The sequence below is a fragment of the Nerophis lumbriciformis genome, linkage group LG04 (genome assembly GCF_033978685.3).
Source record: "Nerophis lumbriciformis linkage group LG04, RoL_Nlum_v2.1, whole genome shotgun sequence".
Taxonomy (NCBI): Eukaryota; Metazoa; Chordata; class Actinopteri; order Syngnathiformes; family Syngnathidae; genus Nerophis; species Nerophis lumbriciformis.
This window is the reverse complement of record NC_084551.2, coordinates 56,642,095-56,655,256: the sequence shown is the minus strand read 5'-3', so window position 1 is coordinate 56,655,256 and position 13,162 is coordinate 56,642,095. Positions and strand designations below refer to the sequence as shown.

At 41.3% G+C, this 13,162-nt stretch overlaps 1 protein-coding gene across 1 annotated transcript in view; it reads right to left on the bottom strand.

Moving 5' to 3' along the window:
- Positions 1 to 792: 792 nt before the first annotated feature.
- Positions 793 to 13,162, bottom strand: part of tmc4 (transmembrane channel-like 4) — a 40,168-nt gene continuing 27,798 nt past the window's right edge. Inside the window, exons 11-17 of the mRNA XM_072913070.1 lie at positions 10,728 to 10,848; positions 10,366 to 10,463; positions 10,102 to 10,285; positions 7,847 to 7,977; positions 4,053 to 4,208; positions 3,861 to 3,939; positions 793 to 1,266 (exon numbers count right to left, since the gene is read on the bottom strand). Of these exons, the coding sequence (XP_072769171.1) occupies positions 1,192 to 1,266; positions 3,861 to 3,939; positions 4,053 to 4,208; positions 7,847 to 7,977; positions 10,102 to 10,285; positions 10,366 to 10,463; positions 10,728 to 10,848 (844 nt within the window). The 3' untranslated portion in view covers positions 793 to 1,191. The remainder of the gene's footprint in view (positions 1,267 to 3,860; positions 3,940 to 4,052; positions 4,209 to 7,846; positions 7,978 to 10,101; positions 10,286 to 10,365; positions 10,464 to 10,727; positions 10,849 to 13,162) is intronic.

Here is a 13,162-nt window from a genome sequence, read left to right as displayed (position 1 = left end):
GACATATATATAAAAATAAAAATAAAAATAGGCAAGGCAAATGTATTTATTGAGCACAGTTCATTCACAAGGTCATTCAAAGTGCTTTACAGAAAATCACAAGAAGTCAAAATAAAAATAATTATAATTCATAAAATAATAATCATCATAAAAACAATCATGATTCAAATTAAAATCAAATATTCACCCGGGTCGCGGGGCAGCAGCCTAAGCAGAGAAACACAGACTTCCCTCTCCCCAGCTACTTTGTCGAGCTCCTCCCGAGGGATCCCGAGGCGTTCCTAGTCCAGCTGGGAGACATAGTCCCTCAACTGTGTCCTGGGTCTTCCCCGTGGCCTCCTACCGATCGGACGTGCCCTAAACCATCCTGACCAGGTGCCCGAACCACCTCATCTGGCTCCTCTCCATGTGGAGGAGCAGGGGCTTTACCTTGAGCTCCACCCGGATGGCAGAGCTTCTCACCCTATCTCTAAGGCGAGAGCCCCGCCACCAGGCGGAGGAAACTCATTTGGGCCACTTGTACCCGTGATCTTGTCCTTTCGGTCATAACCAAAAGCTCATGACCATAGGTGAGGATGGGAACGTAGATCGACCGGTAAATTGAGAGCTTTGCCTTCCGGCTTAGATCTTTCTTCACCACGACGGGTCGATACAGGGTCCGCGTTAATGCAGACGCCGCACCGATCCGCCTGTTGATCTCACCATCCACTCTTCCCTCACTGGTGAATAAGACCCAGAGGAACTTGAACTCTTCCACTCCAAATACTTTTCTAATAAAGTAGTCCAACAAAATGGTCTTTCTTAGATTTTATTTGAAAAGCTCGAGCAATTTTTAGCCGGTGTGGAAGGTATGCGCTTGGCTTCTTTGACACAGAATACAAGGTGAGAAGGAGGGAGCAGGCACAGTTTGGGAGGGGGGGAGAGCATGTAACACTACAACAGTGGAAATTACAGACCGCTTTTAGACAATGGTGCACTGTTAACCAGAATAGAGAAGCGGTTACTTTGGCAATGAGACTGAGCGGCTAGAACAGACAAATTATTTTCCAAGCGAGTGAACGGCAGATCAGTGACAGCAGCTAAAACTCCGTTTTCAGGTCAAATCAAAAGGGACTAACTCCCGCACAAAGGAATCATTCAGACTATTTTCTACATCACAACATAAAAGGCAAAGAAAAAGCGTGTTGCTGGTTAAAGTGTTGGCGTGTGAAGAAGACCACTGACTTTCTCAATCTGCTGGACCAAGAACTGCTTGTCCCGGCCCTCCTGTGACACCAAACACCATGCAGGTGACACCAAACACCATGCAGGTGACACCTAACACCATGTAGGTGACACCAAACACCATGCAGGTGACACCAAACACCATGCAGGTGACACCAAACACCATGCAGGTGACACCAAACACCATGCAGGTGACACCTAACACCATGCAGTTGACACCAAACACCATGCAGGTGACACCTAACACCATGCAGGTGACACCAAACACCATGCAGGTGACACCAAACACCATGCAGGTGACACCTAACACCATGCAGGTGACACCTAACACCATGCAGGTGACACCAAACACCATGCAGGTGACACCAAACACCATGCAGGTGACACCTAACACCATGCAGGTGACACCAAACACCATGCAGGTGACACCTAACACCATGCAGGTGACACCTAACACCATGCAGGTGACACCTAACACCATGCAGGTGACACCAAACACCATGCAGGTGACACCAAACACCATGCAGGTGACACCTAACACCATGCAGGTGACACCAAACACCATGCAGGTGACACCAAACACCATGCAGGTGACACCTGTGCACCATGCAGGTGACACCTGTGCACCATGCAGGTGACACCTGTGCGCTACTACGCAGGTTCATTGGACTTTTTATTGCCAAAGCTTTTCTTTCACATGGAATTTATGGAACTGGACTTTTTGTGTTTGAATTTTGGGGGATTGTGAATTATATTTATATAGCGCTTTTCTCTAGTGACTCAAAGTGCTTTACATAGTGAAAGCCAATATGTAAGTTACATTTAAAGCAGTGTGGGTGGCACTGGGAGCAGGTGGGTAAAGTGTCTTGCCCAAGGACACAACGGCAGTGACTAGGATGGCAAAAGCAGGAATCGAACCTGGAACCCTCAAGTTGCTGGCATTTTTGGAATACATTTTTTTATTTTTTTTAAATTATGCTGACAATTTCCTTGAAACACATTTGGGAATGAAAATGTAGTGTTTCAAAATGTTGTCTTTTAAAAGTCATTGTAGAAAATTCAGTGTTTAAAATTTTAATGTATAAAAGTTAAGTGTTTAAAAATTTAGTGTGTAAAAATTCAGTGTTTAAACAATTAGGTTTTTTTTATCCAGTGTGTAAAAATCCAGTGCTTTAAAATGTAGTGTTTTAAAATTTAGTGTAGAAAAATTCAGTGTTTTAAAATTCAGTCATTTAAAATGTTTAAAATTCAGTGTATAACATTTTAGTGTTTGAAAATTCAGTGTATAAACATTCAGTGTTTTAAAATGTAGTGTTTAAAATTTCAGTGTAGACAAATTCAGTGTTTACAAATTTAGTGTGTAAGTAAAATTTCAGTGTTTAAACAATTAGGTTTTTTTTATTCAGTGTGTAAAAATCCAGTGCTTTAAAATGTAGTGTTTTAAAAATCAGCGTAGAAAATGTTTGTTTGAAAATTCAGTGTATAAAAATGTAGTCTAAGATTCAGTGTAGAAAAATTCAGTGTTTTAAAATTTAGTATTTAAATTTCAGTGTTTAAAAATGTAGTGTTTTAAAATTTAGTGTTAAAAAATGTAGTGTTTTAAAATTCAGTGTCGAAAAATTCAGTGTAGAAAATTTTAGTGTTTGTAAATTTAGTGTATAAAAATGTAGTGTTTTAAAATTTAGTTTATAAAAATACATTGTTTTAAAATTTAGTGTATGAAAATTCAGCGTTTAAATATTCAGTCGTTTAAAATGTAGTGTTCAAAATTTCAGTGTAGACAAATTCAGTGTTTAAAAATGTAGTGTATAAAATTGTGTTTTAAAATGTAGTGTTTAAAACTTCAGTGTAGATAAATTCAGTGTTTTAAAACTTTGTTTTTAAATTCAGTGAATTAAAATTCAATGTACCGTATACAATTTTAGTGTTTTAAAATTTAGTGTTTTAAAATTTAGTGTTTAACATTTCAGTGTAGAAAAAATGAGTGTTAAAAAATTCAATGTATAAGTCAATGTATAAAATTGTAGTGTTTTAAAATTCAGTGTTTTAAAATGTAGTGTTTTAAAATTAAGTGTTTAAAATTTCAGTGTAGATAAATTCAGTGAATTAAAATTCAATGTATAAAATTTTAATGTTTTAAAATTGAGTGTTTAACATTTGAGTGTAGAAAAATTCAGTGTTTTAAAATTTAGTTTGAAAATTCAATGTATAAAAAGTCAACGTATAAAATTTGTGTTTTAAAATTCAGTGTATAAAAATTCAGTGTTTCAAAATGTAGTGTTTTAAAATTCAGTGTTTAAAAAATGTACTTTGTTATAATTCAGTGTATAAAAATAGTTTTTTTTAAATGTGGTGTTTTAAAATTCAGTGTTTAAAATTTCAGTGGCGATATATTCAGTGTTTTAAAATTTTGTTTAAAAATTCTGTGAATCAAAATTCAATGTATAACATTTTAGTGTTGAAAACTTCAGTGTATAAAAATTCAGTGTTTTAAAATTTAGTGTATTAAAAAAAATATATAAATCAGTTCACCAAAAATGCTAAAATTTCAGTGTAAAAAAAACCAACAAAAAACTTTGGTAATAAAGACAGAAATAAACCTGCGTAAAAATGTTTTAAAACAATTCTCAGCTTACCTGTTTGAGTTGAGCTCGCAGCAAAGTAACACTTCTTCCATACACGGCAGACAGAGCTATGAAGTAACACATCGCCACACTGTGGACAAACACAACATTACACCTGTGCATTGTGTACTGTGTGTGCGTGTGTGTGTGTGTGCGTGTGTGCGTGTGTGTGTGTGTGTGTGTGTGTGTGTGTGTGTGACTGACCAAGACAAAGCGAAGAGAGGGATGGAGAAGGCCTGGGAGCCGACGAAGAAGAGAAACTCCTTGGTGACGTCAGAGAGGCGATAGAAGACTGTTGGCACGATGGCCCACATGGAGGTGAAGGAGCGGAAGGGCCCGCACGCCATTGAAGGACGGATTCTAGGCGGCAAGAATGTCTCTTTACCATCACGCCCTTGGTAGAACTCCTGATGGGCCTGCTATCTGGGCTGTTGCCGAGGGCTAGCACGCTAACATTAGATAACATACTTCTAAGATGAGTATCAAAAGCCATGACTTTTAGGTTTAAACAACTACAATTGGCAAAAATGCTAGCATAAAACGTTAGCATGCTAATGTTAGCATGATAATATAAGGATGAGAACATGGGAAAAGTTAGCGTACTTTTAAGAGGGCGCAAAGTATCAAAGGCCATAATTTCTTAGGTTTAAGTGAATACAATTGTCAGAAAATGCTAGCATGAAACATTAGCATGCTAATGTTAGCATGAGAACATGGGAAAAGCTAGCATACTTTTAAGAGAGCGCAGAGTATCAAAAGCCATAATTTCTTAGGTTTAAGTGAATACAATTGTCAGAAAATGCTAGCATGAAACATTAGCATGCTAATGTTAGCATGATAATATAAGGATGAGAACATGGGAAAAGTTAGCATACTTTTAAGAGGGCGCAAAGTATCAAAGGCCATAATTTCTTAGGTTTAAGCGAATACAATTGTCAGAAAATGCTAGCATGAAACATTAGCATGCTAATGTTAGCATGAGAACATGGGAAAAGCTAGCATACTTTTAAGAGAGCGCAGAGTATCAAAAGCCATAATTTTTTAGGTTTAAGCGAATACAATTGTCAGAAAATGCTAGCATGAAACATTAGCATGCTAATGTTAGCATAAGAACATGGGAAAGGTTAGCGTACTTTTACGATGGCCCAAAGTAAAAAGCCATGATTTCTTAGGTCTAAGCAAATACAACTGGCAGAAAATGTTAACATAAAACGTTAGCATACTAATGTTAGGATTGAAACTTTTTTTATTTAAACTTTTATTAGTAGATTGCACAGTACAGTACATATTCCGTACAATTGACCACTAAATGGTAACACCCCAATAAGTTTTTCAACTGGTTTAAGTTAGCGTGCTTTTAAGATGACGCTATTGGCAGAAAATGCTAGTATGAAACGTTACCATGCTAATGTTAGCATGAGAACATGGGAAAAGTTAGCGTACTTTTAAGAGGGCGCAAAGTAAAAAGCCATGATTTCTTAGGTTTAAGCAAATACAATTTGCCTTCACCCTAACCAGGAAGGCGCCATCATACTGACTAGGAACATAGATTTTTGTTTGAGTCACACTTGACCAACTACACTAGAGCAAGCCCGGTCACAGGCAATTACAGAGTCTGCTAGTCCGGGTGAGGAGTCAGTTAAGCCAGAACTAGCCAGCACCAGGCTGGAAAATCCCTGCACACATAGCAATTCTCTTAGAATAATACACAACTCACATCATGTTTTTTCTGCAGTGACTGTGCCAGAGGTGGACGTGCATTCTACTGAGGTGGCAAATTATGACGCCTTCAGTGTATCGCAGCACCAAGCAAACAATCTGAAGATTCCCGTCATATCAATTCCTAGATATAGTCGAAATTATTTAAAGGGCACTACGCAAAATAAATGCAGCATTATTAATATTGCTACTACGGATAACTTTAACAAAATTCACTCAAAACAGCCCACTACCTATAATATGGGCTTATTAAACATAAGATCATTGTATCCCAAAACGTTATTAGTTAATGAGGTCATTAGAGACAACAATCTTAATGTCATTGGTCTCAGCGAAACCTTTCTCAAACCAGATAATTTTTTTTGGCATCTCCTCCTCACTATACGAATGCACATATTGCCCATCCCCTTAAAAGGGGTGGGTAGGTTGCACTAATATACAATGAAAACCTTAACCTTACCCCTAACCTAAGTAATAAATATAAATAAATTGAGGTGCGTACTATGAGGTCTGTCACACCACTGCCTCTCTACCTGGCTGTTATCTACCGCCCCCCTCGGCCCAACGTTCCCTCTAAGGTGCGCGTCTGCGCAATTGCGCACTGCTCAAGCGTCCTCTGCGCACAGCAAATATATGCCACACACCAAATCAAACTTATCTGAATTCTAAACAAAATAAACACATTTATTGTGTGTAATTTTGCAATGCAACTCTGAGTGACAGTGACAACAAGCGGCCCTAACGACCCTCCGTGTGTGGCGCTCCAGACCATAATTGATAGCTGTGGTCTTACACAAATAATAAATGAACGTACGCATCGCAACGGTAATACGATAGATCTAGTGCTGGTCAGGGGTGTCACCACCTCCAAAGTTATGATACTCCCGTATACTAAAGTAATGTCCGATCATTAAAATTCAAAGTTCTGACTCATTGTCAACAAGCTAATAATAATAATAATAACTGCTATAGCAGCCGCAACATTAATTCTGCCACAACGATGACTCTTGCTGACCTACTGCCTTCGGTAATGGCACCATTCCCAAATTATGTGGGCTCTATTGATAACCTCACTAACAACTTTGACAATGCCCTGCGCAAAACCATTGATAGTATAGCACCGCTAAAACAAAAAAGGGCCCCTAAAAGGCGCACCCCATGGTTTACAGAAGAAACTAGAGCTCATATATAAATCATCATGTAGAAAGCTGGAACGCAAATGGCGCGCGACTTAACTTGAGGTTTTCCATCAAGCATGGAGTGATAGTTTAATAACTTATAAACGCATGCTTACCTTAGCTAAAGCTAAATATCACTCAAATCTCATCCGCCTCAACAAAAACGATCCTAAATTTTTGTTTAGTACAGTAGCATCGCTAACCCAACAAGGGACTCCTCCCAGTAGCTCCACACACTCGGCAGATGACTTTATGAATTTCTTTAATAAGAAAATTGAACTCATTAGAAAGGAGATTAAAGACAATACATCGCAGCTACAACTGGGTTCTATTAACACAGATACAACTGTATCTACGACGGATACTGCAATACAAAATAGTCTCTGTCTTTTTGATGAAATAACATTAGAGGAACTATTACGGCGTGTAAGTGGGATAAAACAAACAACATGTTTACTTGACCCACTTCCTGGGAAACCTATCAAGGAGCTTTTTGTATTATTAGGTCCATCAGTGATAAATATTATAAACTTATCACTTTCCTCTGGCACTAGCATTCAAAAAAGCGGTTATTTATCCTCTGCTCAAAAGACCTAACCTCTATCCTTACCTCATGGTAAACTACCGACCGGTGTCCCACCTTCCCTTTATTTAGAAAATCCTGTAAAAAATAGTTGCACAGCAGCTAAATGAACACTTAGTGTCTAACAATCTTTGTGAACCTTTTCAATCCAGTTTCAGGGCAAATCACTCTACGGAGACAGCCCTCGCAAAAATGACTAATGATCTACTGCTAACCATGGATTCTGTGGTCCCCTCCAAGGTTTCTCATTGTCATCCCATTGGGTTGAGTTTTTCCTTGCCCTGATGTGGGATCTGAGCCCAGGATGTCGTTGTGGCTTGTGCAGCCATTTGAGACACTTGTGATTTAGGGCTATATAAGTAAACTTTGATTGATTGATTGATTGAATGTTAGCATGAGAACATGGGAAAAGTTAGCGTACTTTTAAGATAGCGCAAAGTATCAAAAGCTATGATTTTTTAGGTGTGAAGGAATAACATGAGCTAAAGAGCTAGCGTAAAAGTTAGCATGTTACTCACTGAGACACACTGTAGATGAGCACCAGGGAGGCCATGGCCCAACCAACCAGGAGCACCACCAGGAAGACGAAGGTGGAGGTGGTGGAGCGGAAGGTCTTGAGCGCGGGGCGACAGTTGTAGAAGAGAGTGATCTGAGGAGAACAGTTGTAGAAGAGAGTGATCTGAAGAGAACAGTTGTAGAAGAGAGTGATCTGAGGAGAACAGTTGTAAAAGAGAGTGATCTGAGGAGAACAGTTGTAGAAGAGAGCGATCTGAGGAGAACAGTTGTAGAAGAGATGAGGAGAACAGTTGTAGAAGAGAGTGATTTGAGGACAACAGTTGTAGAAGAGAGCGATCTGAGGAGAACAGTTGTAGAAGAGATGAGGAGAACAGTTGTAGAAGAGAGTGATTTGAGGACAACAGTTGTAGAAGAGAGCGATCTGAGGAGAACAGTTGTAGAAGAGATGAGGAGAACAGTTGTAGAAGAGAGTGATTTGAGGAGAACAGTTGTAGAAGAGAGTGATCTGAGGAGAACAGTTGTAGAAGAGAGTGATCTGAGGAGAACAGTTGTAGAAGAGAGTGATCTGAGGAGAACAGTTGTAGAAGAGAGTGATCTGAGGAGAACAGTTGTAGAAGAGAGCGATCTGAGGAGAACAGTTGTAGAAGAGATGAGGAGAACAGTTGTAGAAGAGAGTGATTTGAGGAGAACAGTTGTAGAAGAGAGTGATCTGAGGAGAACAGTTGTAGAAGAGAGTGATCTGAGGAGAACAGTTGTAGAAGAGAGTGATCTGAGGAGAACAGTTGTAGAAGAGAGTAATCTGAGGAGAACAGTTGTAGAAGAGAGTGATCTGAGGAGAACAGTTGTAGAAGAGAGTGATCTGAGGAGAACAGTTGTAGAAGAGAGTGATCTGAGGAGAACAGTTGTAGAAGAGAGTGATCTGAGGAGAACAGTTGTAGAAGAGAGTGATCTGAGGAGAACAGTTGTAGAAGAGAGTGATCTGAGGAGAACAGTTGTAGAAGAGAGCGATCTGAGGAGAACAGTTGTAGAAGAGATGAGGAGAACAGTTGTAGAAGAGAGTGATTTGAGGAGAACAGTTGTAGAAGAGAGTGATCTGAGGAGAACAGTTGTAGAAGAGAGTGATCTGAGGAGAACAGTTGTAGAAGAGAGTGATCTGAGGAGAACAGTTGTAGAAGAGAGCGATCTGAGGAGAACAGTTGTAGAAGAGATGAGGAGAACAGTTGTAGAAGAGAGTGATTTGAGGAGAACAGTTGTAGAAGAGAGTGATCTGAGGAGAACAGTTGTAGAAGAGAGCGATCTGAGGAGAACAGTTGTAGAAGAGATGAGGAGAACAGTTGTAGAAGAGAGTGATTTGAGGAGAACAGTTGTAGAAGAGAGTGATCTGAGGAGAACAGTTGTAGAAGAGAGTGATCTGAGGAGAACAGTTGTAGAAGAGAGTGATCTGAGGAGAACAGTTGTAGAAGAGAGCGATCTGAGGAGAACAGTTGTAGAAGAGATGAGGAGAACAGTTGTAGAAGAGAGTGATTTGAGGAGAACAGTTGTAGAAGAGAGTGATCTGAGGAGAACAGTTGTAGAAGAGAGTGATCTGAGGAGAACAGTTGTAGAAGAGAGTGATCTGAGGAGAACAGTTGTAGAAGAGAGTGATCTGAGGAGAACAGTTTTAGAAGAGAGCGATCTGAGGAGAACAGTTGTAGAAGAGATGAGGAGAACAGTTGTAGAAGAGAGTGATTTGAGGAGAACAGTTGTAGAAGAGAGTGATCTGAGGAGAACAGTTGTAGAAGAGAGTGATCTGAGGAGAACAGTTGTAGAAGAGAGTGATCTGAGGAGAACAGTTGTAGAAGAGAGTGATCTGAGGAGAACAGTTGTAGAAGAGAGCGATCTGAGGAGAACAGTTGTAGAAGAGATGAGGAGAACAGTTGTAGAAGAGAGTGATTTGAGGAGAACAGTTGTAGAAGAGAGTGATCTGAGGAGAACAGTTGTAGAAGAGAGCGATCTGAGGAGAACAGTTGTAGAAGAGATGAGGAGAACAGTTGTAGAAGAGAGTGATTTGAGGAGAACAGTTGTAGAAGAGAGTGATCTGAGGAGAACAGTTGTAGAAGAGAGTGATCTGAGGAGAACAGTTGTAGAAGAGAGTGATCTGAGGAGAACAGTTGTAGAAGAGAGTGATCTGAGGAGAACAGTTGTAGAAGAGAGTGATCTGAGGAGACACGGTGGCTCAAAGCTGAGCGTCCAAGCAGAAGGTTGCCACCAGGCTCACCTTCTTGCAGTAGAAGACCATGACCAACTTGAGGGTGTTGATGAGGGGCAGCAGGGGGCAGAAGAGAGCCCCGGTCCAGACCACGGTCTGACCGTACACCAGACTCAGCACGTTGGCGGACACCACGAACTCCTGGCGCCCGAGCCAGCGAGCCAGCTTGTTGGAGCAGTTGTCTGCCAGCATCCTGGCAAACACCAAACCAGTACGCTCACGGGGCCAGAGTTCAGAGTCCAAGGTAAACCTGTTCCAGTTGTGTTGGCGCACCTGCGAGGGGACTCCACCAAGACCAGTACAGCCACGGTCACCATCAGCTCGAAAAGTGTCAGCTTGTACATTTCTTGTCCCACTCGGCTTTCCCAGCACTGTTGTTGGCACAAACACATTTTATTTTGAAAAACTAATAACAGAGAATATTTAGAAAAACTAATAACATAGAATCATTGGAAACCATGTGTTTGTTAGGTAGGGTTCATTACCCCCCAGTACTTATTGAGTATGAAGTGTGTCCACGTCCACTTCAGGGAGCAAGGCTTAATGAGTTGGTCCGTAGCCACGCTCGCTAGGTGGGATGGACAGAAACACTCCAAACCCCTGTACTATTGTGCTGAGTAGGTTGCCATGGTTACCGGGTACTCCTGGTGGTCGTACTGGCACAGGTGACACCTGGACCTGTCCACCTGGCAGGTGATCTGTCTCCACAAGGTGAACAGCAGGACACCTAAACTCACCAGGCGCAGCAACACGGCCCTGGACAGGAACAGGAACTGGTGTTTGAAGAGGAACAGGTGCTTGAACAGGAACAGGTGTTTGAACAGGAACAGGTGTTTGAAGAGGAACAGGTGTTTGAACACGAACAGGTGTTTGAACAGGAACAGGAACAGGTGTTTGAGCAGGAGCAGGTGTTTGAAGAGAAACAGGAACTGGTGTTTGAACAGGAACAGGTGTTTGAACAGGAACAGGAACAGGTGTTTGAGCAGGAGCAGGTGTTTGAAGAGAAACAGGAACTGGTGTTTGAACAGGAACAGGTGTTTGAACAGGAACAGGTGTTTGAACAGGAACAGGAACAGGTGTTTGAGCAGGAGCAGGTGCTTGAAGAGGAATAGGTGTTTGAAGAGAAACAGGAACTGGTGTTTGAAGAGGAACAGGTGTTTGAACAGGAACAGGTGTTTGAACAGGAACAGGTGTTTGAGCAGGAGCAGGTGTTTGAAGAGAAACAGGAACTGGTGTTTGAACAGGAACAGGTGTTTGAACAGGAACAGGTGTTTGAACAGGAACAGGAACAGGTGTTTGAGCAGGAGCAGGTGTTTGAAGAGGAACAGGTGTTTGAAGAGAAACAGGAACTGGTGTTTGAACAGGAACAAGTGTTTGAACAGGAACAGGTGTTTGAAGAGAAACAGGAACAGGTGTTTGAACAGGAACAGGAACAGGTGTTTGAGCAGGAGCAGGTGTTTGAAGAGGAACAGGTGTTTGAAGAGAAACAGGAACAGGTGTTTGAAGAGAAACAGGAACAGGTGTTTGAAGAGGAACAGGTGTTTGAACACGAACAGGTGTTTGAGCAGGAGCAGGTGTTTGAAGAGAAACAGGAACTGGTGTTTGAACAGGAACAGGTGTTTGAACAGGAACAGGTGTTTGAACAGGAACAGGAACAGGTGTTTGAGCAGGAGCAGGTGCTTGAAGAGGAACAGGTGTTTGAAGAGAAACAGGAACTGGTGTTTGAACAGGAACAGGTGTTTGAACAGGAACAGGTGTTTGAAGAGGAACAGGTGTTTGAACAGGAACAGGTGTTTGAGCAGGAGCAGGTGTTTGAAGAGAAACAGGAACTGGTGTTTGAACAGGAACAGGTGTTTGAACAGGAACAGGTGTTTGAACAGGAACAGGAACAGGTGTTTGAGCAGGAGCAGGTGTTTGAAGAGGAACAGGTGTTTGAAGAGAAACAGGAACTGGTGTTTGAACAGAAACAGGTGTTTGAACAGGAACAGGTGTTTGAACAGGAACAGGAACAGGAACAGGTGTTTGAGCAGGAGCAGGTGTTTGAAGAGGAACAGGTCTTTGAAGAGAAACAGGAACTGGTGTTTGAAGAGGAACAAGTGTTTGAACGGGAACAGATGTTTGAACAGGAACAGCAACAGGTGTTTGAAAAGGGAACAGTAACAGGTGTTTGAACAGGAGCAGGTGTTTGAAGAGGAACAGAAGAAGGTGTTTGAACAGGAACAGGTGTTTGAACAGGAACAGGTGTTTGAACAGGAAGAGGTGTTTGAACAGGAATAAGTGTTGGAAGAGGAACAGGTGTTTGAAGAGGAACAGGAACAGGTGTTTGAGCAGGAGCAGGTGTTTGAAGAGGAACAGGTGTTGAAGAGAAACAGGAACTGGTGTTTGAAGAGGAACAGGTGTTTGAACGGGAACAGATGTTTGAACAGGAACAGCAACAGGTGTTTGAACAGGAACAGTAACAGGTGTTTGAACAGGAGCAGGTGTTTGAAGAGGAACAGAAGAAGGTGTTTGAAGAGGAACAGGTGTTTGAAGAGGAACAGGTGTTTGAACAGGAAGAGGTGTTTGAACAGGAAGAGGTGTTTGAACAGGAATAAGTGTTTGAAGAGGAACAGGAACAGGTGTTTGAGCAGGAGCAGGTGTTTGAAGAGGAACATGTGTTGAAGAGAAACAGGAACTGGTGTTTGAAGAGGAACAGGTGTTTGAACGGGAACAGATGTTTGAACAGGAAGAGGTGTTTGAACAGGAGCAGGTGTTTGAAGAGGAACAGAAGAAGGTGTTTGAAGAGGAACAGGTGTTTGAACAGGAAGAGGTGTTTGAACAGGAGCAGGTGTTTGAAGAGGAACAGAAGAAGGTGTTTGAAGAGGAACAGGTGTTTGAACAGGAAGAGGTGTTTGAACAGGAGCAGGTGTTTGAAGAGGAACAGAAGAAGGTGTTAGAAGAGGAACAGGTGTTTGAACAGGAAGAGGTGTTTGAATAGGAATAAGTGTTTGAACAGGAACAGGTGTTTGAACAGGAAGAGGTGTTTGAACAGGAGCAGGTGTTTGAAGAGGAACAGAAGAAGGTGTTTGAA